Source organism: Rhinolophus sinicus, linkage group LG18 (assembly GCF_036562045.2).
Source record: "Rhinolophus sinicus isolate RSC01 linkage group LG18, ASM3656204v1, whole genome shotgun sequence".
Lineage (NCBI taxonomy): Eukaryota > Metazoa > Chordata > Mammalia > Chiroptera > Rhinolophidae > Rhinolophus > Rhinolophus sinicus.
In genome coordinates, this window is record NC_133767.1 from 14,737,531 (window position 1) to 14,764,378 (window position 26,848).

General features: G+C 56.0%; 2 protein-coding genes and 1 long non-coding RNA gene across 7 annotated transcripts; 1 reads left to right on the top strand and 2 right to left on the bottom strand.

Moving 5' to 3' along the window:
- Positions 1-297: 297 nt before the first annotated feature.
- Positions 298-6,925, bottom strand: LOC141569511 (uncharacterized). Of its 2 annotated transcripts, XR_012493244.1 has the most exons (3): positions 6,426-6,925; positions 3,878-4,031; positions 298-3,136 (listed from the first exon to the last, which is right to left on the bottom strand). It is a non-coding gene; the product is annotated as an uncharacterized LOC141569511 (long non-coding RNA). The 2 variants fall into 2 exon arrangements; XR_012493243.1 differs by having other exon boundaries at positions 3,878-6,908.
- Positions 6,926-7,045: 120 nt separating this feature from the next.
- Positions 7,046-18,871, top strand: ZNF598 (zinc finger protein 598, E3 ubiquitin ligase). 4 transcript variants are annotated; one of them, XM_019713109.2, is made up of 12 exons: positions 7,046-7,348; positions 12,630-12,742; positions 13,407-13,536; positions 13,971-14,182; positions 14,287-14,504; positions 15,021-15,138; positions 15,696-15,886; positions 16,007-16,091; positions 16,201-16,973; positions 17,432-17,582; positions 17,682-17,832; positions 17,923-18,871. In XM_019713109.2, the coding sequence occupies exons 1-12, from the start codon at positions 7,109-7,111 to the stop codon at positions 18,274-18,276; spliced, it is 2,736 nt and encodes a 911-aa protein (XP_019568668.2). In that variant the 5' UTR covers positions 7,046-7,108; the 3' UTR covers positions 18,277-18,871. The 4 variants fall into 4 exon arrangements, with proteins under 4 accessions (XP_019568668.2, XP_019568669.2, XP_074179271.1 ...); XM_019713110.2 differs by having other exon boundaries at positions 16,336-16,973; XM_074323170.1 differs by having other exon boundaries at positions 15,021-15,129.
- Positions 18,872-20,855: 1,984 nt separating this feature from the next.
- Positions 20,856-25,186, bottom strand: SYNGR3 (synaptogyrin 3). Its single transcript, XM_074323172.1, has 4 exons — positions 24,943-25,186; positions 22,828-23,065; positions 22,420-22,562; positions 20,856-22,338 (listed from the first exon to the last, which is right to left on the bottom strand). Exons 1-4 carry the CDS (start codon positions 25,039-25,041, stop codon positions 22,129-22,131), a joined length of 690 nt encoding a protein of 229 aa, XP_074179273.1. The 5' UTR covers positions 25,042-25,186; the 3' UTR covers positions 20,856-22,128.
- Between the last annotated feature and the right edge of the window lie 1,662 nt (positions 25,187-26,848).

A 26,848-nucleotide genomic window follows, 5' to 3' on the forward strand; every position in this document is an offset into this window, starting at 1 on the left:
CCCATCCGCTGTCAGCCGGAACTCTGCCTGATGGGGTGAAGGCACAACTCACCCCCATCAGGTCCTCAGGAATCCTGACATAAGATTTAGTATAGTTTTAGTTTCTTGCTCAAGAATCCTCCTTCCTTCTGGCACCCGCAGTTGCAGCCCTGGTCCTGGGACCACTGCATCAGGTAGGAAAAAAGAAAGCTGCAATGATGTGGGGATGAACTATTCACACCAGCATCTTCCCCCACCCCTTCCCCAGATCCCTAAACTCCCCCATGTTGAATGTGAGCACACACTCAAGACGGCGTGTAAGCCAGCACTTCATGCCTTTATTTCTTGCTGTTTTAGACAACCAATCAATGTTTTAATTGCCCATTTCGATTTTCTATCAAACCTGTATTGAGGAGGACACCTCTCTGCCCATTATGGGATATTACTGGCTGTAAAGTGCATCCCTTGGTCCGAAGAAATGTAACATGGTGGTACACACTGGTTCAGTCTTTTCCGTTCCAATCCTTTGATAGTATTTTGAATGTTTGTATCTGCTACTAGGGACGCAAAACCCAGTCTGGAGTGAAGTGCCTATTCCTGTTAGAACCCATTTGGAGCTCCCCAGGACTAATGGCAATGGTCCAATGTAATCCACTTCCCCCGAGCCATCTGCAGCGTCTCTTGTTGACAGAACAGTTGTTGGCATTTTGTGCCTCGCAAGGAAAGAGGGCTATGTCCGGATTCAAACCATCTCTGCATTGCTGCACACCAGTTCATTCTTGCCATGGGTCCAGGTGAGTGCGCCAAAAGGTCTACGTGGTGGTTTCCATCACCTTCCAAACCTGGGAGGGGTTTCTGTGGATGGGCCGGAACATGCCCCACTATAACACGCCCCTCAAATTCCCACAGGGATTTGCAGAGCCGTGCCCTATATGGGCATCTCTTGAACAGGCCGGGTTCGTTGCCCTTATGCATGACCAGAGGGCCAGGCCATTGGCGACTGCCCATGAGTCGATAAGCCCCCAAACAAAGGGGGCTTTTACCACTGTTCACTTCTTCCATCACTGCTGGGAAAACAGCATGCCATTCAGCCCACTGAGCTGCTGTTTCTACCTTCTTCGATCAGAGTGGTGGCCTTCCTAACGGGATGCTGTCCATTCTCTGTGGAACTGCCATCCACTAACCAAGCAGCTCTTTGTTGGTCAGTCGAGAGCTATTTATAGGGCACTGTCCGAGTGACAATAGAATCCAGCAGCTCCTCACACCTTTCTGAACTTGGTCCTGGTATCTCCTTGCATGCATTCCCCAGGCAGCATGATCCTGTATAAACCATTTCCATTTCATTATTGAACTCTTCTGGGCGCTGCAATACCCATTAGAGCATGTCTCTGACATCACCCAAGACACTGGGTAGTTCAGGTTTCAAGATCATTTTATGTCCTTCAGTCATAGGAGTAGCTTCAATTTATGTCTGATAGCAAGGTAGTCAACGCCCTCACATGGAAACTCTCTTGTCTGAAGTCCCAGCAGTCGTCACTAGGCGATACCCGCGGAGTGTTGTCAACAGCCCCAGTCCACACACCACACAGCCTATCGCAGAGAATCTGTCCCCACCCGCGTGGGCTCCAGCAATCGCACAGGTTCCCATTTAGCAATGGTCCATTAGGCAATTTAAAACGTCAGTAAGAACAGACTTACCTGGGTTATACATTGGACAGGTGGGAAAAGTAAGGTAGGTACTTTTCATGGCCTTATTTCCTCATCAATACGGATTCATAAATGCTATCACTTTGTCAGTGGCTGTACAGTACATGAACAGTAGTGAAGAGTGGAAACTTTAGAATCTCTGGTAAAACTGGATCCAAACCAGAGGTTTCTCTTTTTATCAAACCAACAATGTTTGGGTGTCTCTGGCTAGTTTTCCTAAGTTGTGAGCTGGGGAAATATCCCTTTGAACCCTGACAGAGGTTTGACTGCTGCTGGTTCCTTTAAAGTCAGCCTTCCTTGTGGAAATGTCAGTGATCTCCTTTAGCTTCCAGAGTTTAGAATGCCCTGGGAGTCTTAATAGCTGAAGCAGCAGGTAAAAGTATAGCATCTAATAATTCCTGAACATAAGGCCATTTTTAATTTTATTTACACTGGAAGTAAGGAAGCCATGTTGCTTCTGTAATACTCCCAAACCATGAGCTACTCTGAAGGCATATCCACTGTCAGTATAAATGTTGACAGTTTTGCCCTGGGCTAACATACAAGCCCAAGTGAGGGCATATCATTCAGCTTGCTGTGCTAAAGTTAAGTAGCCCAAGGTAAAAATGCTGCCTGGCCAACTTCAAAAGGGGTACAATGGCATATCCAGTACAATTTTCATTCTTTAAACCATGAGAAATCAGCATTACCCACACGAATCTCCGGCAGATACCCACGAGGGGCCAGGAGGTGATGTCAGTGCCAGGCGGTCATGAGGGGCTTCGTCAGTATTGGATGCGGAAGAGTAGCTGGGTTAGTTAGTATGTGAGGTCATTAACTGAAAGATGCTGGGTGTAATGAGGATTCAGGAGAGCTTCTATTGCATGGATACAAAGATGGTTAAAGGGGAATCTCACAATTTCCTCTTTGGCTTTAACCAAAGGGGCACTAGCAGTAAAGTCTCTAAGGCAAGGGGGGTACCCAGGTGCTGACAATACCCTAGGGGTCTACGGTAATACCCATGTTTTTGGGTGAGTACCCCAAGGGTATTCCCTTCCCTTTCAAAAATTCAAAAGGGAATCTGATAATTAGGATGCCCGAGAGCTGGTGCGTTTATCAAACTCTCCTTTAAGGCTTTAAAGGTTTGGTTATTCCATTCTTCCCATCAGGTTGGCTCAGGACTGTCATTCTTTAGTAATTCATACAGAGGTTTTGTCATGATGGTTTGGGATCCAGTTTTGATAATAGCCTACTAGCCCAAGAAAACCTTGTAACTGACGCTTAGTCTGGGGCCTTGGGAAACCTAGGGTACCATCAAGCTTATCTGGATCCAGGCGTAGTCCTTGTTCTGATATTATATCCCAAATACCGAACCCGAATTTGGACAAATTGTAATTTTCTTTATAGAGACTTTAGGTCCCTGCAAGGCCAAAAGTTCTAACAGGTGGATGCTGTCTTCCTGTGAAGAGATCTGGGAGAAAGAGCAAAGAATTACATCATCTGCATATTGCAACAAGGTAGAACCTTCAGAGACACTTATATCATCCAGACCAGCCTCCAGGATTTGAGAAACCAGGGTTTTCCGTAAAACTGGAGGCATTACTCTCCAGGGAAGTAGTTTTCCTTCCCAAGTGAAAGCAGAAAAGTCTCGGCTAGCTTCATCGACTGGAATATTAAAGAACGTACTACATAAATTAGTTAGTCAAGGGGTGGCCAGATGGCTCAGTTGGTTAGAGCACGAGCTCTGAACAACAGCGTTGCCGGTTCAATTCCCACATGGGCCAGTGAGTTGCACCCTCCACAACTAGAGTGAAGGACAACGACTTGGAGCTGATGGGCCCTGGAGAAACACACCGTTCCCCAATATCCAACATTCTCCAATAAAAATTAAAAAAAAAAAAAAAAAAATATATATATATATATATATATATATATACACATATATATATACACACACACATATATAAAATTTGTCAAGAATTTCCTTCCAGTGGGATGGATGTTGGTAGCGTATGGGAGTTAGGAGCAACAGGGTGTCAAGGGATAACAATGCTGTTTACTGCTTGGAGGTCCTGGGCAAACTGCCACCCTCGTCCCTTGGCTTTTCACAGGCAAAATGAGAGCGTTACTGGGTCTAGTGCAAGGGGTAATGAGGGCCCGAGTCTTGTGATCTATTATGGGTGTTAATGTCTTGAAGGACTTTATTACTCACGGGTGTTCATTCTGGAAAGGGGATATGAGGCATCTATTGGAATCACAGGAGGAGGCATACTGTGGATTCTGCCAGTTATCAGTCACAGACTTTGCCCATAAAGACAATGGTAGCTGGTCCAACAGGGACAAAGGATGAGAGCTCCCAGATTCAACTGTAATGTGGTCAGAAATGGAACAAACAAAAGATGTCGAAGGGTTATGTAGTTCACAATTGGCTGTTTTGACAGCTACTGTCCAATTCTAGGGTTATTTCCCTCTTTTTGGAGAAATTCTGGCAGGATACTTCTCTAGTCTCAGCCTAATAAATGAATAGGGGCAAAGGGGCAAAGGAAAAGGGATAGAAACCTGTTGAGGTTTAAGATCCCACAATTAGAACTGTTTTATTACTCCCAGGCAGGGCTGCTTTATAGCAGTGGGGTTCAGCTCAGGACAGATTCACTCCCAATATGGAGAGAAGTGATTAAGAGGGAGGATTGGGAAGAACCCAGAGCCATGCCACTGGGGTTAGAAGGACTTTGGGAAAGCTGAAGGCGCCTGAAGCGCTGAAATTTGCGACAATCTCTTTTGCAATATCCTGGCTCTCTGCAGTAGGAGCTAGAGAGCTTTTTTTTTTTTTTAATTTTAAAATTTATTTAAAGTGTGTTTTTCCAGGACCCATCAGCTCTAAGTCAAGTAGTTGTTTCAATCTACTGTGTTTCCCCAAAAATAAGACCTAGCCGAATCATCAGCTCTAATGCATCTTTTGGAGCAAAAATTAATATAAGACCCAGTCTTATTTTAACATAAGACCAGGCATGATATGATATGATACGATGATATGATACCGGGTGTTAATTTTTGCTCCAAAAGACACATTAGAGCTGATGGTCTGGCTAGGTCTTATTTCCGGGGAAACACGGTAGGTGTGGACGGCGCAGCTCACTGGTCCATGGGGGGATCTAACTAGCAACCCTGGTGGTACAAGAATCACGCTCTAACCAACTGAGCTAACCAGCCGCCCCCAGAAGCTAGAGAGCTTTTGCTGTCGTGCGGGAGCCTTCATTTGCTGGAGCTGAAAATCAAAATTCTTAGAAGCTGTACTTCTAGGTGACTCATCTAGGATGCAAGCAAGCTTATTTGCCAAATTGACCAAATCTAGAGTGGATTTGGTTTCCCATTCCATCCCGGTCCTTTTAACTAAAAGGGAAAGCTCTGTCCAGCCCAGCTGTTGACATAGACTTAAAAGCTACCGGAGTGGAATCAACATCTGAAGGAAGGCCAGAATTTTGTTTAAAAACAATCTGAAATCGATTGTAACAGTCATGAACAGGTTCATTATGCTTTTGTGAGTAGGCCTGAATTTTGTTCTAATTAACAGGTTTTGTAAAGGCTACTGGAATTGCTCCGTGGAGGTCTCCAGCGAGTTTTCTAGCATTTTGCCAAAAACCAGGTTTGTTTTCTAAATAAATCCCTTTCGGGACATTCCCATCCAGCCAGTCTCAACCAATGTCAAGCCTGGTCTTCACCGACTAGCCAAGCTGGTAGGTTTGCATTACTATGTTAAACTCTTCAGCAAATTTTTGACACTCCTCAGTTATCTGAGGAAATTCTCTAACTATGGCTCGTAATTCAGCTTTAGTCTAGGGAACATATGAAGCTTGAGGTTTGTTAGGATTCTCAGAAGGTTGAACTTTAAATTCAGAGAAGACGTCAGAGGTGGAGCTGCTGGCAGGAAAGCTGGTGGCGGAAGGCAGATAGCATCAAAGGAAGATTAGGGGAAGAGCTGGAGGCAAAGGAGAGCTGGGAGGGGCAGGGTGGAGCTGGAGCCTGGGACAAAGGAGTTGAGGGGAAAGGGCTAGACCATGCTGGAGGAGAGGAAAACGAGCCTCTTGAAGCCACCTTTCTCTTTAAAAGTTCACTAGCTTGTTAGTTCTAAAACTTTATTGTGCAATGAGGCAACTTCAGATTCTTGCTATACCACTCTACATAGGCATTCCCTCCATCTTTCCCAATTTTAGCACTAGGATAGTCCAATTCGGTTTTTTTTGGGTGTTTTTTTCCAATTCGGTTTTAAGAAAAGTACGTTTGGGAATCCCAAAGGTTCCCCCATAATGGTCATTGGTATTCCCAATTACTTTTGGGTAGGTAAGTCCATTTAATATGCACATGACGAGTGACTGCGACATTTAAACATAATTTCGGCAGGACTGCCTTTATTTTAGGAGGGACGTTCTGAAAATACTTAGGTAACTGAGATCACAGTTTCAGAGGCTTTTCGCTATAGCAAGGGCCCCAAACAGTCTAAAACAGCTCGAGCAACCTGCACGTTAAAAGTCAGTTCTGTAGTGAAGACAGTCTGTTCTAGAAGAGCCAAGCTAAAGGCAGAGGCACAGCTTCTATGCAGTCCAAAAACTACTGCAGCCCCAAGAAGCCGCCTAGGGAGTCTGGTCAGAGTGCCCAATTAGCTCACAAACATCGTGTTTTAACGAAACTCCAAACAGTTCCTGAATAAAGCCTGGAGAGCTTCAGAACAAGAAGGGGAAGCTCAGTTCCAAGAGGAGACTTACCCTTTCCAGCTCCTGAATTGGGGAGAAGAGAGTGAGCTCAAAATAGCTTCTTGGGCGCCAGCACCTGTTTGCCGCCCCCCAAGCCCGGAGCTACCGGGGTTTCTTCTCTGGATTCTGAACGACCCCAAATTTTGTCCATAAACAAAAGTCGACTAGGCATTTCGTTACTAAAAAGTATTTACTGGTGATGTGGGGAGAGGATTGCAACCCAATAGCCTGCAGACACGGTGATCCACGTGCAAGTTCCGCCAGGACAAAGCTGAAGGAAGAATTTTTATAGAGGAGCACAGGCAGTTAAGGGGCGGGGCTGACACCACCATAGAGTTCTGTTTTAACGCTAGAGTTCTTCCGGTAGGACTTCCGGACTGACACAAAGTGTGAGAGCGCCTCCTACAGGCCCTCCCGATTCCTGTCTCGGTTGAGGTCGCCGACACATACTTTGACATTGATAACCCTAGTAGATGGAGCCCCAGGAGGTGAGGGCGGCCCATGACGAAGGCCGGGGGGAGAGAGGAGCCCGAGACCTTGGCGATGTCCGCTGAGGCTAGAGCGCCCGATGTCCCGCCGGCGCCTTCCGTGGGCGGGTCCGTTGCTGGGCGGGGCAGTGACGTAACCCGGAAGGGGCGGGACCGCCGGGAGCCAGGCCGTGCCGCGCCGGCCAGGAGGGGGCCGGAGCCCGGACCATGGCGGCGGCGGCGGCGGCGGCGGCGGCGGCGGGCGCCGATAGTCGGCGCGCTGTCCTGGAGGCGGCGGCCGCGGCGGCGCCCGAGCGGGGCGGCGGGAGCTGCGTGCTGTGCTGTGGTGACCTGGAGGCCACGGCGCTCGGCCGCTGCGACCACCCGGTGTGCTACCGCTGCTCCACCAAGATGCGAGTGCTGTGCGAACAGCGATACTGCGCCGTGTGCCGGGAGGAGCTGCGCCAGGTGCGTCGCGCCGGCTGGGTCGCGTGTTAGGAGCGCCGGGACGGGCTCCGGGGCGCAGCCGGACCCGGCGGCCCTGAGCGGCGGGGCACCCGGAGGCCGGAAGGGGACTTTACCTTCCTGATGTCCGACTGCGGGCCTGGCGGTGCCGGCTTCCGTAAGAAAGGCCTGGCGGGCCACTCGGGGCGGGGTCCCGACCGTGAGGCCTACTGTGGGGCGTCTGGGGCCGGGAGGCAGGAGGTGGCTGAGCTGGGTGCCAGAGGGAGCGATCCCTGTGGGCACAGAGCCTCGGGACTTTCCTCCTGTGCCCCTTGAATCCCTGCCTGGCCAGGAATGGACATGATCAGAGCAAGAACTCCTCGACTTGCTAGTCTTCGGGAGTTTATTATCCTCAGGGGTCTCCATTCTGGTGGAGGAGACAGGGCAAGTGGGCACCTCCAGGGGCTGTTTTGGAAGCAGAGGGTCAAACGGGGTGATTCCAACGCAGCTGTGTTCGTGGGCCCCCCTGGGTTACTAAGGCTGGCGTTTTTCATCTGTTGAGTGGCAGTCTCACTCAGACCTGCCCACCAGAGGAAAAGGCAGAACTATTGGGACCTCCTCAGGGTGTTTGATGGGTGGCGATATAAGTGTCATGAAGTCCTTGACGGTTCCGACTGGGGAGCTCAGCTCCCGAGTGAAGGGGAGGAGTTCCTGACTGTCCAGACATGGAAGCCCTGGAGGGATCAGAGGGCACCAGGGAGCTTTCCCCCACACGTTCCCTGCAATGCCAGCTGCTGGCTGCGAGCACCTAGCTGGAGCTCCCTTGGTTTGCTGTGCTTTGAGATCTGTTTGCTTCCAGCGTTGTGAAATTCCCTGGTTTGTTCATGGAAGGCTTGGACTGGTGACATCTGCCAGGGAATCCGACTTTCTCCTTCCTAGAAGTGATGCAGATACGGCATATTTAAGGAATAGGTTTCTTTCTTCTTTTTAAAGTATGTTAAAGGAGCCAAGTGGATGCTGAAATCCCATAGCACTCTCTGGGCACCTACTTTGTGCCATATCGGAAAAAGACATTTGGGGATGCCGTCAGTCTGTAATGGAGTTGACAGATGTACGCGGGCCCAGAAGAGACCTAGGGTGCGGGAACAGTTGGAGAAACCTTGGGCCTACGGTTTACTCAGAGAGCACCTCCCAGCTTTGCCAGAGCCTGCCTTGCCAGTCAGTCTTGCGTAGCATGACGTAACTTGTGAATGGCCAGGTTTCCCAGCACACCTGTAGCTTCCCGGATACTGCGGGTCTCACTCACAAGTGAGCAGACACCTATGTGTGGCTACTAGAGCCAGCATCTGGCCTCTTTTACTGCTTGTGCGTCCTCTGCCCTCCAAGTGCTCTGTGGCAAAGATTGTTGACGTGACCTGTCAGCAGGCTCCAGCTGGGTGTGGTTTGTCATCAGATGCCCCTGGCTGAGCTTGGCCTGCCTCTTGGGCCTGCCCCAAGTTGCTGGGCAGCAAGAAATTGTCCTAGGAAGTCTGAGGAAACGATCTTCCCCTCTATTCATCCTGCTTCCCTCCCATTCTTGAACGTGTAGCTCCATCCTAGGCCTTCCTGTTCCCTTTTTGAGTCCTACACTGTCTTCTGAGTTCCTGTGTCCCATACTGAACCCCACCAAATCCTCAGGCCCTGAACGTGTCTCTGCTCTGCCGTCCCTATGGGACTCAGTCTTTGAAAACAAGCTGGGAGGAAAGGGTGCCAAGATGCTGTATGGAACAGGCCAGTTCCATTTGCTGGTTGATTTCTGCCCCTTGACCGAGCGCCTCCCTGTGCCAGCCCATGGGCTGCTGGGCAGATGAGGAGCCAGATCAATCGAGATTGCTGGCAGGGCTCAGGGTGGAGGCCAAGTCCCAGCACATGCAGGTTCGGTTCCCATCCCTTCCCTGGTCGCCTCTTTCCCGCAGGCCACTTGCTCCTGGAAGACCGTTTTCATCTTGCTTTCCACCCTGCCCTGATCCCCAGCCATGGTGAAGGATCTGAGGAGGCTGCTGTACAAAGTGGGATGTGTCTGAGTTAGGAGGGGCCCCTGCAGGCCACCTAGTGTAGTCCTACCCCCCATTTTACAGGCAGGACGTGTGGGAGAGGAGGCTGAAGGCAGGTCAGGAGGCGAGTCCTGCCGAGTCAGGTCATGCTTTTCTGTTGTCAGTGCCTCTTGCCCACCATCCTGGTCCTGGACCTTTCGGCTCACTGGGTGCCTGTACTCTGGGTGGGACGATCTCCAGAGACCCACCCTCTATTTCCTCCCCTGCCGCAGGGCCGTCCTCACTGCCCACCCCTCACTATCTGGTTCGCTCTTGCCAGTCACTGCTGGAATCGCCTGTCTTCTCGTCCACTCACCCGTAGTGAGTGCCCACTGCATACCGGGAGTGGGGAGCAGCAAGGCCCCAGACTGAACCCCACAACCATCCCTGTACAGTGCTCCAAGGGAGGTTCTCTCACCCCCATCTCCCCCTGTCTCCCCTTAGGGACTGGCCTGGCCATCTTGGGCCCACCGAGGGGTGCGCTTTTCCCCTTGGTCATTCACTGCCTGGCCTACCCCGGGGCTGCTCAGGGTGGCCTGTCTCCAAGTGTCCAGGTCTGGCCTGGCCTCTGTCCTCGGACCCACGACTCCCTCCCATCAGGTGATCAGCAGGGTGGATGGGTCTCTGGCCACACTGGTTGGATCCCTGGTGGGTTTCTGCCCGTCCCTGGCTGGGCCACTATGCCCTCGTCCTTGTCCTTGTCAGTCTCACCACTTGCCTCACCCTCCGCTGGGGGCAGAGACACGAGCCCACCAGACTGCACTGCCATCCCCTTGTCTGCGCATTTCTGGGCCTGGCCTCTGCTGCAGGCCTGGGGCAGCCCACTACCTGTCTCACTTCCTGTCTGGGACGGGCAGTTAGCATTTCCCCACTCTACGCCCCCGGTTCCAAGCCTGCTCGCCCTCATTCTCAAAAAAGCCCACGGTCACTTTTCTTTCCCAAGCCTCTTCCTGTGGTTCTGGTGTCTCTCTTCTGGCCCGGTTCACGACTGCCCCACCAGGCTGCTCCGGAGGGACAAGTGCCCACCTGAGCAGCCTGGAGCTTGGTCTTGAGACCTGTACCCCAACTCTGTCCACAGCAAGGGCACCCACAGCTCAAGGAGACGCCGCCCACAGTGGGTCGGAGCTGACCCCTGAAAGGAGGGCGCTGGAGCAGGGAGGCATCCTGACAGGGCGTCCCGGCACCACGGGTTTCCTCTGCGGAAGAAAGTCGTTCCTCTGCTGAGTCTGTTGGGCTTGGATGCTTCTTGGCAGCCTCGGGTATTCCCTGGCAGGCTGCTTGCCTGGCCACCTTGCAGGCAGACGCCGGGGCTCCAAAATCTGCTGCCTGTGTTGCCTCAGCCCAGCTAGGGCACCACGTCTGGCGGGTAACTCCTCCAGCAGCATCCTGCCTGGCTCGCTGCCCTGTGCCTGTGGGCGCCTGTCCCTGGGCAGGACGCAGGAGGGTCTGGGCTAGAAAGGCCCCCTTAGGAAGGGTCGTAAGACAGGACTGGGAGTGAGCTTGCCCTAGGAAGGCAGATTCTTTGAGAAGAGGTCAGCTCGAGGCCCAGGCCTGAGAATACACTGGGGAGGGGTGTGGAGGGTGACCCTTTGGTGACAGAGCCACAACTCCCCCTGAAGACATGGGAGCACAGCTGGAATGAGACGCCCATCTAAGTTCAGCTTGTGGCAGAGGGCAGAGCCCTTGCCTGGCCAGACATGAGGACAAGGGGAAGAAAGGCCTGTTGGGGCCCTGCTCATCCCCCGCCCCCAAGAATGGGTGTGGCTGGATCATGACACCTCCCTTGGGCTCCTGCGGGGGTGGAGTGGGGGACAGTGTCAGCCTGCCCCCACCCACAACGCGTCCTCAAAAGTAGAGGTTGGGGTGGCCGGATGGCTCAGTTGGTTAGAGCACGAGCTCTGAACAGGGTTGTCGGTTCAATTCCCACATGGGCCAGTGAGCTGCGCCCTCCACAACTAGATTGAAGGACAATGACTTGGAGCTGATGGGCCCTGGAGAAACACACTGTTCCCCAATATTCCCCAATAAAATTTTTAAAAAAACTGAATTTATTAAAAAAAAAAAAGAAAGTAGAGTTTGAGCTCCTTGGCTCCTCCCCCAAAGAACCAGTTTTAACTACGCTCGCTGTTTTAACACGTTGCGTACGGCGGGGATTAAACCCCTCGTGAAGATTCTCGTGATCCGTACGCAACGTGTTAACTAAGCTCGCTGCAGTGAGGGGACAATGACCATAAGCTCACCCCAGACAGCCCCTTGTTTTCCCAAGTTCATGGCCATTCAGGTCCCAGACATCCTCCCTGGCTGAGTCTAAACATAACAGGGATGACCTTGGCATGACTTTTCCCAAAGTGAAGCTTCCCCCTCGCACCCTGGGTGTGCTGGTGAGGACTCAGCTGAGGCAAGCAGTCAGCTCCAGACTTGGGGGACAGTGGTGGAGCAGGAAGGGGCATGGAGGGGAGACGGGCCGGTGAGGCCTTGATCCAAGCAAGGGGAGTGGGGGGCCAAAGAAACGGGGCTGGAGGACGAAGGTGCCCTTGTTGATTCAGAGGGGGGGCCTGGGCACTAGGACAGGGTCTGGAAGCGCCAAGTCCCAGCAAGTGTCACCCAAGAGCAGTGGAGCTGCTTGCTGGGCTGTGGAGGTTTCCACGTCCAGCCCTGTCCAGCTCATCCCTTTGGCGCCTCCAGATAGCCCAGTAAACAGGCAGGAAGCTGGCCAAGACCAGCGGGTGCTGTGACTGAGTCCCGTGGAGGAGCCCCTCTCCTGTGGCATCATGGGAACATCATGGGTGGATGCAGGGTGGCCAGGCCCTGACGAAGTCACCTGATGTGTCCTGGCCGGGCAGCATTGGTTATTTCCTTAGCTGCTTCTTGGACTCTGTTTCTCCCCATGAAAACTGTCCTGTGTTCAACCCCGTTGTGGTTTGCCCGGATGTTTGGTCCCTGTCACTGCCTCTGGGTGTCGCTGCCCCTGGGGCGCCCTCTGTCTAGGAGGTGCATGTTTGGCAGCGACTAAGTGGGGAGCCAGCCGCCCTCTGGTGGCGAGGTTGGGCATTGCATCTCTGTCCCCGCAACCCCACACAAGTTGGTGGGCTGGCCCAGGGTGGCAGAGGGTGCTGGGGCCTGCCTCTGGCCTCCCAGGAGGGACCCTGAGTGCCTCCCTTTCTACTCAGCCTGACATTGTCCTCCAGTGGGCATCTGCCCTGCTCATCATGCCTTCTTGCTTTTGGTTCCAGGTGGTCTTTGGGAAGAAGCTTCCTGCCTTCGCCACAATCCCCCTCCACCAGCTGCAGCATGAGAAGAAGTACGACATCTACTTTGCTGATGGGAAAGTGTTCGCCTTGTATAGGTGAGCGAGGAGTCCTCAGCCCGGGCTCCGAGGGTCTGCCTCTGGGGGGCGCTCTGTGGCCGGGATGGGCACATCCCCATTACGTCCTGTGCTCCTCGCAACCCTCAGGAAGGTGGGGGCACTTGGTGCGGCACAGACATCAGGGCCAGGCGGCTGGTGACTGGGGATGCTCCCAGCACCCCTTCTGAGGTGGTGGCCGGGGGTGACTCAGGGAAAGCGCTCCTGGCACAGCACAGTGCCTGCTTTCTGGGGCCCTCTGAGTGCACGTGAGCTCCTGCAAATCCTGCTCTTGGCCCATGGCGGGAAAACCCATGAAGGGGTACAGTTCTCGTGAGGATGGTCCACGTCTTCCAGGTGAAGGGGGGTCCCTGTGTGGGCTCGTCATCATGTCCACCTGACGCAGGGTCAGTCTCCTAGATTGTGCACCCAGCCCCGTCCTGTGGCCTCGTTTGATTTGGGCCCTGGTGGGGTGCAGCTCCTGACCCTGAGCCCAGCACCGTCTGACTCAGAGGCCAGAGCTATGGCGGGCATGGGTGGGAATGCCTGCCCTGGCTCCTGCTCCCAGGATGTCTCTGGGGGTGTGGAGTGAGGGGCCAGGCCAATGCCCACTCCAGGTGGCAACGCTGAGTGCCCAAGGGGACGGGTGGCTCTTGGTGTCTCCCAGACAGTTGCTGCAACACGAGTGCCCGAGGTGCCCAGAACTGCCGCCCTTTGGCCTCTTCGGGGACCTGGAGCAGCACATGCGGAAACAGCACGAGCTTTTTTGCTGCAAGCTATGCCTGAAACACCTCAAGGTGCGCTCCCACCCCACAGCAGCAGCCTGGGGCTCCCAGGGACCCAGGGAGAGCCCCGGGCAGAGGTAGATGGTGGCCAGGCCCTAGAGAGGGGATGGTGCTGGTGGTGGGGGCTGGGGCTCAGCCAAACAGCTGTGAGAGGCTGGTGGCTGCCTCTCACCCTGGACAGGCAGGACCTTTGCAGCCCCCCAGCACCCCCCCAGCTCTCTTGCCTCACAGAACCCTGGGGGTGGGGGGGTGGCAATCAGGCTGCACACAGTCCAGGCAGGGAGGGGCTCCCAATGACTACATGGGCCTGCCAGGCTCCTGGTATCTGGGGGCTCTAGGACTGAGCTGGTGCCATCAGGGTCCCTCCGGTTGTTGTGCCATAGGAAGAGGGGGGAGGCCTGGGAGGTTAAACCCTATACCGAGCCCCCCGTCCCTGTTCCCTGCAGATCTTCACACACGAGCGCAAGTGGTACTCGCGCAAAGACCTGGCACGGCACCGCATGCAGGGGGACCCCGATGACACCTCGCACCGCGGGCATCCGCTGTGCAAGTTCTGCGACGAGCGCTACCTGGACAATGACGAGCTGCTCAAGCACCTGCGTCGAGACCACTACTTCTGCCACTTTTGTGATTCGGACGGAGCCCAGGACTACTACAGGTGGGTGCGGGGCAGCACGGGGCGGCCCCAGGACACCCGGAGCGGCTGGGCAGGGGCACTGGCTGCAGAGGAGGGCTGACAGGGCTCTTGTGACACCTTGCCAGTGACTATGCATATCTTCGCGAGCACTTCCGGGAGAAGCACTTCCTGTGTGAGGAGGGCCGCTGCAGCACCGAGCAGTTCACCCATGCCTTCCGCACCGAGATTGACCTCAAGGCCCACAAGACGGCTTGCCATAGCCGGAGCCGGGCCGAGGCCCGCCAGAACCGCCAGATCGACCTGCAGTTCAGCTACGCGCCACGGCATTCGCGCCGGAACGAAGGTGAGCAGGGCCTCCCCTCTGCCAAGCGGGGCTCCCAAGGGCTCCAGCCTGGCGCCCCCGAGGCAGGGCTCACATCGCCCTGCTCTAGAGGCCTCAGACCCAGAACCTGATCCGACCTGATGTGTCAGCGAAGACAAGGGACACACCTGTCAATCCTGTGTCTCCTGCGCGCGCTGACAGCAGGGAGCTCTTCCCCCTGGCTGGTTTCCACAGCGTCTCGGGTCTGCTGTTCTGGGGTCCCTGGGGCTCTCCCCAGGTCAGAGGATTATTGAGTGCCTGCTGTGTGGGTCCCGACCTCAGGCTCTGCAGCCAGCAGACCCAGGCCTCTCTCCAAGCCCACTTCTTGCTCTGACCTGCTGCCCAGACCATAGAGACCTGGGGCTGGTGTGGACCCCTCAAGGTGTCTGAAACCGTTCCCCCCGGCTCCCATGGTGGGCGGGGAAGCCCGTGCTCTGTCCAAGCCAGAGCCGGCTTCAGTCTGGCCCAGGCCCGTGACAGGCTGTGTGCCGGCCACAGGGCTCATCGGCGGCGAGGATTACGAGGAGGTGGACAGGTACAACCGCCAGGGCCGCGCAGGCCGGGCCGGTGGCCGCGGAGCCCAGCAGAGCCGCCGTGGAAGCTGGAGGTACAAGAGGTGGGAGGATTTGCACGCCGCTGACACTGTCCTAGCGCCACCCCTGAAGCGGTGGCAACGGTCCAAAGCTGAGCTGGGAACAGGCATGGGGATCAGGGAGCTCTGCCCTGCTGGCGTCCAGTGTCCTGGGCATGGCAGCGGGTCTGCTCAGTGTCTTCAGGGAGCAGACGTGTCCTCTTTCCTCCAGTTTCAGCCAGACACACCAGGATTGCAGGTGGGGGTGGGTAGGGGGTCTGCATCACTTGGAGGGTCACTGCAGTTGTGCTATGAAGCACCAGCGTGGCAGGCACATGCTCAGGCCGGAGGCTGCCCCCTGATGCCGATGCCAGATGCGGCCCCAGAGCACTGGGCCCAGGTGCTCTGCAGCCATACCCTGAGGCTGGCAGGAGGACTCCTCTGCCCCGTAGTGCCCTCTCCTGGCCAGGGAGGGACCAGCACCCACCGAGCTGGCCTCAGGCCTGGCTTCCCAGGGATAAGGCCCCTCCCCAGCCCCTCGCCTGCGTCTGCGCACTGCTGTTGTCCTGGGCTTCCCCAGCCTGAAGACCTCCCCATTCTAGGGAAGAAGAGGACCGAGAAGTGGCAGCTGCCATCCGAGCCTCAGTGGCTGCGCAGCAGCAGCAGCAGGAGACGCACAGGAACGAGGACCGGGAGGAGGGCAGCAGACTCAAGAAGGAGGAGGCAGGGGTGCGGGGGCCCGAGGAACCCCGGGGCCTCCGGCGCCCTCTCCGGACTCAGGGTGAAGGCCCAGGTGAGCTGGCCCTGCCTGCAGGCAGCTCTGTCTAGGCCTGGGGAACACCTGGGAGGTTCCTTGGTCACCCTGGAGGGCGCTTTGGTCGGCCCTGATGTAGGGTCCTTTGGTGTCTTGTAGGCACCAAGGAAGCCTCAGCAAATGGTCCTGTAAGTCAAGAGGCCTTCCCAGCCACCAGCCCTGCCGCAGCGGCCACACTGCAGAGGTAAATGGGGACATGAACTGGGGCGAGGATGCAGAGCTCCTATGGAGAGTGGGTACGGGGCAGTCCAGGGCCTGGCGGGCCACTGACCCTCTCCTCTCCCTGGGCTCAGCACCCTCCCGCCCCCCACCTCGAAGCTGAAGGATGAAGATTTCCCCAGTCTCTGCACCTCTGCTTCCTCGTCCTGCTCTGCGGCAGCAGCCCTAGGCCCTGTGGGGCTGCCACTGGCGTACCCTGTTCCCCCCAGGGGCAGGAGCACCTTCCAGGAGGATGACTTCCCTGCCCTGGTGTCCTCCATCTCCAAGCCCAGCACTGCCCCCACCAGCCTCATCTCTGCTTGGAACAGCAGCAGCAGCAGCAAGAAGGTGGCACAGCCCACCCCAGGGGCCCAGGCTGCTGGTAGGGGCAGCCAGCCCCCCAGGAAGGCTGGGAAGGGGGGCAAGGGCAGCAAGAAGGGTGGGTTGCCCCCAGCAGAGGACGAAGAAGAGGAGGACAGCCGCACCGGCCTCACCGCCCAGGAGCTGCGGAGCGGGCCCACCACGGTCGCTGTCTCCTCCCTGCTGGCGTTGGCCTCCGGCCAGAACTTCACCAAAGTCGGCAAGAAGAAGAAGATGGGCTCCGAGAAGCTAGGTGCCGCATCACCCCCACCACTGCCCCCTGACAAAAATGGCCCCCCTGGGGCTGAGCAGGCCCCCATGGCCAGAGCTGAGGGGCCCGTCGCTGTCATCGTCAATGGACATACTGAGGGGTTGGCCTCAGTTCGGAGCGTCCCCAAGGAACCCCCTGGGCTCCCGAGGCCCCTGGGGCCCCTCCCTTGTCCCACACCCCAGGAAGACTTCCCAGCACTCAGCGGCCCCTGCCCACCCAGGATGCCCCCTCCCCCAGGTAGGTGCACCTGGCTCAGGCCTGCTTCTGGGTGTCTGGGAAGGGGGTGGGGTGGTATAGCCAGGCTGCAGCACCCCCCGGGCCTGAGGTTGTGTGGTATAGGCAGCTACAGGACTGCGGGTGCGGAGAGAGGAGCCTGTGTGCTGTGGTTTCCAGCTGCCTCGGAAGCCCAGCAGATGTCTGGAGGCAGGCGCCAGCGTCTGTGACCTCCGCCCACCACTTAACCTCCCTGTGTCTCTTCCTTTTTGTAAAACGGGGCAATCCTGGCATCTCCTTATGATGGGGGCCAGGATGAGCATGAGGAGTGTGCTGGCTCTGGGCAGTGTCAGCGCCTGGGCCTGCTCTTCAGGGGAGGTGTGGTCTGTGGATGGAAGCCCAACTGGCTGGGTGGCCTGTGGGAAGCAGGGAATGAGGGCGTGGAGGGTCACGTTCTGGCTCGTGCTGTGCCACCCCTGCAGGCTTCAGCACTGTGGTGCTCCTGAAGGGCACTGCACCCCCCCCACCGCCGGGCCTGGTACCTCCTGTCAGCAAGCCACCCCCTGGCTTCTCCGGCCTGCTGCCTAGCTCCCACTCGGCCTGCGTCTCCAGCACTAGCACTACCACGAAAGCGTAAGTGTGGCGGGCTGCCTGGCCTCGTGCCCCAGGGGAGAGTGCCCTCCGCTTGGGCCACCCCAGAGACTGAAGTCTCCTCCCTCTCCTGACCCCCAGACCCAGGCTGACACCAGCGCCACAGGCCTACCTGGTCCCCGAGAATTTCCGGGAGAGGAACCTGCAGCTCATCCAGTCCATCAAGGACTTCCTGCAGAGCGATGAGGCTCGCTTCAGCGAGTTCAAGAACCACTCGGGGGAGTTCAGACAGGTCAGGCTGGCGGGGTGAAGGGGGATGGCAGCCTGCCACCTGGGGCCCAGGCCTGGGCCAGGCGTGACCGGGTCTGGCTCTGGATGGCAGGGCGTGATCTCCGCAGCCCAGTATTACAAGAGCTGCCGGGACCTGCTCGGGGAGAACTTCCAGAAGATCTTCAACGAGCTGCTGGTGCTCCTGCCCGACACGGCCAAGCAGCAGGAGCTGCTGTCCGCGCACAGGGACTTCCGAGGCCGAGAGAGGCCTCCTGGCACCAAGGCAAAGAAGAACAAGAAGAGCGCGTGGCAGGCCAGCACCCGGCAGGCGGGCCTGGATTGCTGCGTGTGCCCCACCTGCCAGCAGGTGCTTGCACATGGTGACGTCAGCAGCCACCAGGCTCTGCACGCTGCCGGGGACGATGACTTCCCCTCCCTGCAGGCCGTTGCCAGGACCCTCACGTAGCTCCCGCTAAGTGAGCAGGAGTGGCCACACCCACGAGCCTCCTTCCTCCCTCGTCCTCCTGGGCTGCCAGGCAGCCCGGTAAGGCCCTGGTGAGGCCACCTGCTCAGGCCCCTCGGTTGGCTGGCCGGCCAGGGGTCACAACGACAGCCCACCCCGCTGTGTCAGCACACTGTCAAGCAGGTGTCCATCTGGCTCCCTCCTGGGAACTGAGCAGAGCCCCCTGCTTCAGTGGTGGGCCCGTCTTGGTTTGTGTCTCATGCTTTTGGAAGGTGCCAGGGTAGTGAAAGGCAGGGATGCCGGGACCTGTCTGTGCTGTCAGCCAGTGGCCAGATCCAGGACCTCCTGAGCCTGAGGCTGCAGCACCAGGGCCCCCAAGCCTGACGCTGTGGTCCACTGGTGCTGGAGTCAGGTGTTGAGTGTGTTGTGTCAACAGTTGGCTGTTTTGTGATTCACGAATGTTCAGGATTAAAAGCAGACAAAATTGTGCTACTTGAAGTTAAATCTTTCTACGAGACAAGCTGAATCTGGAATCTCAAATTGCCTCTGACCTTTTATAAAAGTTTATCTTCAAATAAATTTATTTTGCAATAATGCACATAGCTGGTGTTCTGAACTTGTCTGCCTCATGAGGTCGCCCAGCAGCAAGGGAAACTGAGTCTTCAGACGCTACAGCTCAAGTGGTCAGCCAGTGAGCACCGGGGTGGAAGAAGGCCCATGGGGAAAGCTGGGCAGCTGGGCTTTGCTCACAGGAAACCCCAGCCAACCTGGGGCCCTGCTCCGGGAGTACTGGCACTGCCCAAGTCTTCCAGGAATGGACACAGCCATGCTCGACCCACACTTTATACCCAGTAAAACTATCCAGCAGGTGGGAGGCATACAGATGCAAGGTTTACATCCATAGATGGGTGAAAGAGCTACTAAAGATGAACTTCAACAAGAACAATTTAGAAACTGGGAGCACACCTGAAATATTATCAGAAAATAACTTGTGCTTAATTATTCAGATCTAATATTTTGGAAAGGAATCAGACACACACTGAAATCTCCCCTTTCCGCCCCCAACACATATAAATAGAAAAAAGTTTGAAACATATAGCCATATCCAAATAAAGCAAAGGAAATGTCCTCAGATGAGAAGGAATCTTTCTAAAAGCAGAAGGGGGTACCCATGGTGATGAAGGGACCAAAGTCAGTGGCCTGCAGAGCGGCAAGGGGAGAGCCATGTGGCTGCACTGCCACTACCCGCTTAAAGCTGAGGTCCTGGACAGTGCTGCTTGCCCACCCGTGGCTGGGACTGGAATGAGGTCCCTGGGTGATGGCCATGTTCAGGGTCCCCCAAGACAGGAGCCTCCACCCTCTTCACCCTCCATTGGGCTGCCAGGCTGAAGAGAGGCCACCTGCATTACTCACCACACACAAGTGGGAAAGGGTATCATCTCTGGTGCTCTCGGCAGATCTGAGCACAACAACCTCATAAAAGAATAATCTAGAAACTGGGACAGCTTGTTAACAATATTGAAAATACCTATTCTTAAGAAGCAAAACCCACAATACTAGGCCACGCTTAAGTAGTTCTCGCCGTGTGACAAACACTGCCTTGAGCTCTTTACACGTGGTAATGTGTTTACACGTGTTATCATGCCACCTGATGTGATAGGAACTATTACTCTCTTATAGAAGGGGAACCTGCAGATGACCAAGCTTGAACATGGCAAAGCCAGCATTCCAGCTCCAGAGATGGTTCGTAACAGCTTCACTCAACCAGGAAGTTACTAATTAGAAATCTTAGACATGAAAAACTGAGACAAAACTCCCAATAGTTGGGTTCAAAAGTAAACAAGACCAAGTTGGGAAAATCTCTAAAGGGGAGTTGGTCATAGAAAGCAGCTCTGGAAGCCATATGGTTCATCTGATGGGGGTCCCAGGAGCAGAAGGTGGTGAGAAGGGGACATTGGAGAAATCATGACTGCTTTTCCCAGGCACTGAACAAAGATTAAAAAAAACAAAAAACAAAAAACACTAAGCAGGATAATTTTTTAAAAAGCCACATCTAGATAAACAACTTAGAAATTCTAAAAGTTATTACCAAAAAGAAAAGGTAACCTACAAAGGAATGCAAATCATACTGTTATCACTGCTCTCATTGGCAGTACAGGATGCTAAAAGATAATAGAAAAATACCTTTAAATTTCTAAGGAAAATGACTTAACATTTATATACCCAGTAAAACTATCCTTCAAGAATGTAGGAGTAATATAGAGACTCAAGGTTTTACCTCCATTGACTGACAAAAGTACTAAAGATATACTAATAAAGAAATATTTAGTACGCCTGCTATTATAAAAGGGATAAAAGAGATGGGGAGCTCTCCAGCATTTCAGAGATCCTGCTCTGAGCAACCCAGTTCTACACCAGCGTGATGTGTGGTGAGGGGCTTGTGAACCTGGTGCCCCAGAATGTGGGGTGTCAGCCTGGCCTCCACCTCCCTGTCCCTGAATTCTGGGCCATGGTGCCTATCAGATCACAACCTCTGGCACCGGGAGGGGCAGGGGTAAAAATGAGTCCAAGAGTGTCTGGCCCACAGTAAACTCATTTACAGTCTTTATTATAAAGAAGTTGCAGTTGGAACATGGGACACTGAAATTACACAATCACGGATTGTTCTTTCAGAGGAGGGAGGGAGAGATCCATATATACAAAAATTGTAAACATGTTCACTTAAATATCCACACGTAATTGATCTATGCTACAATGTACAGGGTTGTCACTCAACTGCAACTCCAGAGGGAGGCATCTGTTCATAAGAATGAAATGTGGCAACCGCATTTGGTATTGACATAATGTGAAAAGCCAGCTTGGAGCAACGCATGAGTAGTCAGCTATGCAGAGGGACTCCAACCTCAGACTGGGCCTTAAAACAGAGTGCAGGTGGGGAGTTAAGGGACTGGTTCAGGAAGCCAAGGTTCAGGGGTTTGCATGGAATGGCTGTCTCCGGGGCACTGTGGGCAGATGGAGCCTCTCTCCTCATGAGGGGCTTATCTTGCCAGCCACACGGGTGTCCCGAGCTTCCATGGGGCAAGGTCTGACTGAAGGGCTGGGAGAGGACTGGTGCCCAGGACTATAGCTGTGTGGTGCCTTCCTAACCAGAACCGCCCACACCTGGTCAGGGGCCTGGGCCAAGGCATGGAGGGGCTGGAGCAGGGGCCACAGACAGAGGGGCTGCTTGTAGGGGACTACCAGATGAAAGTTGAGACTTGACCACAATCACAACATTGACAGGGCCAGGCTACTCTAGCAAGTAGGTGAGAGGAAATGGAAGGAGGCTCCAGACACAGCACACGGCCCTACAGGGTGACCCACCATGACAGGATCCAGGACTGTCACAACCCATGGGGACACGGGATAGGGAACAGTGGCCATGTTCCCTGGACCATGGCATGGGGGTTGGGGCAGTATATCTGCCCCCATTCTGGGACAGCCTCTGCACCAGGCTATGGAGGGCAGCTGGATCTAACCCCAGAGGGGACAGGTGAGCCTGGAGATGGCTGCTTCATGAGGGGACTGGCCCCCTGCCCAGGCTGGTCCACTAGAGGCTGGAGGACACTAGTCCAGGGCTGTGTTGTCCCCTCCTCAAGACCTCAGACCTGGGGCTGGGTACTAAAGGTACAGGGGTAATTTGGGGGATACAGCCCAGGCACCCTGGGGGCTACCCTCTCTTGGCCCCGGATGGCCCACAGTGGCCACCCCTCCATTCCCCTCACTGGGCCAGGAGGACCTGAGGGAGGTCCCAGGAGGCCTTTGGGCCCTACATTGGTGGGGCAACCTTCCAGCCTGGTCTGGGCCTACTGGCCACTAGTAGGCAGGCACCTGGTACCCTTTTGGGCTGGTATCCAGGGTCTCGGTGAAGGGCGGGCTCTGGTAGGTCTCGGTGCCCTCCACACCGCTGCCCACAGGGTAGCCGGGGTAGGCCTGGCCCGCCCCAGTGCCCAGCTGTTCCGTGGCAAAGAGCGACATGTCGGTGCCCAGGCGGAACCGCTGCACGGCCTTCACGGTGAGCGCCACCTGAGGGGGAGCCCGGAGTCATCCAGGGCCGACCTCGCCCTGGCCCCAGCCTGGCCCTCACCGCCCGAACGCTGCACTCACCCAGCTGAGGATGGAGAAGAAGCTGAAGGCGATGGCGGCCCGCGCCGCATCTCCGGCCTGCGTGGTGCCTGGTCCGGGCGCCGTACGCTGCCACTGGTTGGTGAGGAAGCAGAAGCCCACGAACCACAAGAACGACCAGAGCCCTACGGGTGGACAGGCGAGAGGGTCAAAGGCGCTCCACCAGAGAACTCGGCCCAACCACGCTGGGGACGGGAATTTGGACGCAGGCAGGCCCCGCCCACCGCCGGACAAAGCGCTGACCTTTTCCGGCTCCACTCTCCTCAGAGTCGGGACCCCCTCCCTCTGGCCCCGCCCCGGCCCGCCCTTCTGGGCCCCAGCCACGCCCTCCAGGGAAGTCCCGAGCGTTTCCCTCCCGAGACCTGCCAATCTCGGCCCAGCCACGCCCACCTGAGAAACCCAGGTCAAGCAGAACCGCGCGGCGGCGGTCGCGGACGCTGCTAATCTGCTGGAAGCGCAAGTCCAGCAGCAGGAAGGCGGCGCAGGCGAGGAAGGCCCCGAGGCCGAGCGCGACGCCAAAGCGACAGGCACCCGCGTTCCCGTTGAAGACGCAGCGCAGCTCCGGGCCGCTGTCGTTGTTCACGTAGCCCTCGTTGACTATGGGCCCGAAAACGGCGATGGAGAACACCTGCGGGTGGCGGTTGGCGCTCAGGCACTGGCGGTGGTGACCCTCCCAGCGGAGGGCCTAAGTGACCGTGGCCCACCGCGAGCGGCCGCGCTGGTGGCCCTGTTGCTGCGTTCCCTTGCAGCACACGGCCCGTCTCTGGGTGAGGGTCTTTGGGCACCCCTCCCTAAATACCTCCCTCAGATATTTAGTAATTATGAATAACATGTATCATTAGTGAGCACCTGCCATGCCCAGTCTCCGTGCTTTACATGGGTTCGCTCATGGAATCGTCCCAAAAAACCATGTAGGTGCGTGCCAGTGTTCTTATCCCATTTATAGATAGGGCTCAACAGGTGAAGTGATTTGTTCGAGGTCGCATTGCTGATAAGAGCCAGGGCTGAAATTCAAGCTGGGTCCTCCGCACCACGTGGGGCCTGTGGTGTCTCACACTCCAAAGTGTGAGAATAGCCTTCAACTGGCCTGGTGATTCCAGGCTTGAGCCTGTGTGGCTGGGGGAGGTAGGTGTGGAGCCAGCTGGGAGAGGTAGGCGGGGAGAGACAGGCTTCAGAGTAGGGGGTGCGGGGGGGGGGGGGGGACGACGGGACAGCTGCACAGAGCTGTGGACCCTCCCTCAGCATTTGGGAGCTGTGTGGCCGTTTCCTAGCATGTCAAATACAGTAACAGGCACAGCTCAGGAGGTGTTGGGGACAGAAAAATAATGCCCACCCAGCATCCTACATTTGGTGGGCACTCAAGGGATGATGACCCCACGTGACTGATTAATTATTAATACCACCCATAGTGTTTGGGCTCAAAAGGGGACAGGACTGACCTCTGAGGTTCAGTCAAACCTCAGCACCCTGTCCCCACCAGGGCTGGAAGGCAGGTAGGAGGTGGACCACCATTATTTTAAAACAGATGGTGCTCTTTTAGCTCCAGGCAGCCCTATGTTTCTAAAAAAAAGACCTCTGGTTTCAAGTTCATTTCTCCCCTTTCCCCCCTCCCCAGCTTCTGGAGACTTAGTCAAGAGGGAAACTGAGGCACAGGGTATGGACTCGTCCCACCAGAGTGTTCCACAAGTCACCAGAATTAGGGTTCCTACATCCTGGTCTGGCCAAAGGCAATCCACACCGAAGGCGGGAGCCCACTGGCCCACCCTGGGCACCGCCCTACTCGAAGACCAGGGAATAGGTGCGGCTGCCACTAGCCTCTACCCCTGGACAAAACCCAGAACTTGGCACCCCACCTCCCCATCTCTCCTGCCTGCAGGGGTGGAAATGAGGAGCAGGCCACTGGGCCTAGGGTTGGTCCAGTAGGTTAGGCTGCCCCAAAATTCGCCCTCCCACACCACCTCCAGGAAGCCCTTCCAGAGCAGAGCCCCTTCTGGCTGCCCCACCCAGGTTCCCAGAGAACCCCCGCCCCCAACTCACAGTTGCAACTGGGGGGGCCTGTGAAGGGTCAGCTCCCTTCCAAGGAGCCTGTAGGATGTGTGCGGGAGAAGCAGGAAGAGGCTCTGCCTTATCCTCTCGGCTCCCGTAGCCCCCTCCTCGGGCTGAGGCTGAGTACCCAAGCCCCTCCGAGTCCCGTCCCCACCCCTGTGCCTGCTTCCAGGTCGTGAGGACAGGAAAAACGGAGCGAGGGCTGAGGAAGAGGACTGTTAGACCTAAGGAGGAATTGGGGATGGGGGACGACGGGCAGTGACCTCTCAAGGTCCCAGGCTGTCACCGCCGGCCCCTCCCCCGCCCGCAGGTGGGCGCGCCCAGCCGGGTGACGTCATCCCAACCTGCGGCCCGCGGGGGAGGGGCCGGCGAGGATGAGGATGGGGGCGAGGGGCAGGGGAGGAGGACGAGGGATGTGAGGCGCGAGAGACCGGGTACCGGGAGGTGGGGGGCACTCACCCAGGACACAACCCGCAGCAGGGTCTGGGGCCGCAGCGCGAAGCTCACGGGGTCCAGGGCAGCCCCCGCGCGGCCCGCGCCGAACGAGGCTCCCTCCATGGCCGGCCCGGGCGGGCCACGCGCCCCCGGAGCCCTCTGTCCGTCTATCAGTCTGGCGGGCCCCGTCCGAGGCAGCCCGGGGCAGCTGCCGATGCTGATGGTGCTGCCGCTGCCTCTGCCGCTTACAGAGAACGCGCGGCGGGGGCGCGCGGGGCGGGGCCGAGCTCGCGTCCCCCCCTTCCCGCCCCGGAATGGTCCACGCGCGAGACTGGAGCCCTCCCCTCCCTCCGTCCCGCCCACCTTCCACCCCCCCATCCTCACCTGCTTGGCCAGGGTCAGAGATGGAGACCACCCGCCAGATCACAGATGAGTCAGAGCCGATGAGCTGGGTGCCCACTCACAGGGTATCAGGAATCAGCTGGGCAGGCGGACACTGGGCTGCTTTCGCTGTTGCAAGGCTGGTGGACAGTGGGACCTGACCCAGCTCCTTTGTGCAGGGCCCTTTTATGAGTGCGTGTGTGGGGGTAACTGAGGCCTGGGAGCTCCAGCGTCTTCCCCAAGTCCTCAGGAAACGGGAATTCAGTTCCCTGGCTCTGTAGACCAGAAATAGGTCACTGGCGTCTTTCCCCCCATACCCCCACATCCTATCTTTTCCTTCAGAGGGAGAAGTCTCCCTGATAAGGAGGGAGAATAGCCTCTGCCCTCAGGGATACTTGTCCAGGCCAGCAGAGGTGGGAGTTGGGGCATCTCTGAGTCCTCCATATTCCTGGGTCTCCCCAACTGATTTGGGGCTGACATATTTAGTTTGGGGTCAAGGGGTGGGGAGAAGCCTCAGTGATGAGAGTTTGGCGGAGCTGGGGGCTAGCAGCCCCATGTGACTGCCGGGTCTCTTCTACAGATCCCCTGGCCCCCAATTGGTTTCCCTTCCTTCAGGTTCCTTCCAGGTCAGCCTGGCAAGGGTCCAGATAACTCCTATGTTTCTGTCTAGGGCATTGATAAGACAAGTCTGCATTTTTTTTTTTAGCATTTACAGTGCCAAATGCTTCACAATGACTTTATGGGTAGGGACTGTTATCACCCCCATTTCTTAGATGGTAAATAGTAGGCCAGCTGACATCTTGGATCACAGAAAGTGAAGAGCTGGGATTCAAATCCAGGTTCCTGCCTTGTCATCTGTATGAATGGAGGGTGGTGCCTGGCCCAGGCCCTTGGAAACCCCATCCCAGGGCAGGTGTGGCCAGAGGTGGTGCTACCCACCAGTCTCTATCAAGTCCATTATACTGTGTATCCAATCCCACCACCTCACCTGTCAGCGGCTGTTCCCTGTCTCAGTCTCTTGCATCATCCATTTCCCCTTTTTACTTGACCATTTGCATCAGCACCCAAACATGTTACACTTTCTTCTATCTTAAAAACAAACACCTCCATCTTGACCCCACTTCCTATCCAGCTGTCCCGTCACTGCTCCCTTTAGTCCCAGGGGCAATTCAGACACTGCTGTTCCCACCCTGCTGGAAAGGCCTCTAGCTGTCATCCTCTCCTGTTCCTCATACTTCACAGGGCCTTTCTTGTCAACCCTTTTAGGTTCAATCCTCTTGTCTCACCTGTGACCTTCAAGGCTTAGGGGACCCAGAGCATGCTCATGGCTCTTCTCCCTCTGTGTTCTCTCCTTTGGTCTATGTGCTGACAGCTCCAGCCAGAACCTTCCCTTGAACTAGCGTCCCACTTGTCTTAGCCTGGTTGCCCTGGAAAACAGTCTACAGCAAAGTTGAGTTTTATAGGGGGCTGAAACTTCAGAGACGCTAGAGTTAAGGAAACCGGGAAGTGAAGCAGGGAAGGAAAGAGCAAATACAGTGATTCCTGAGCT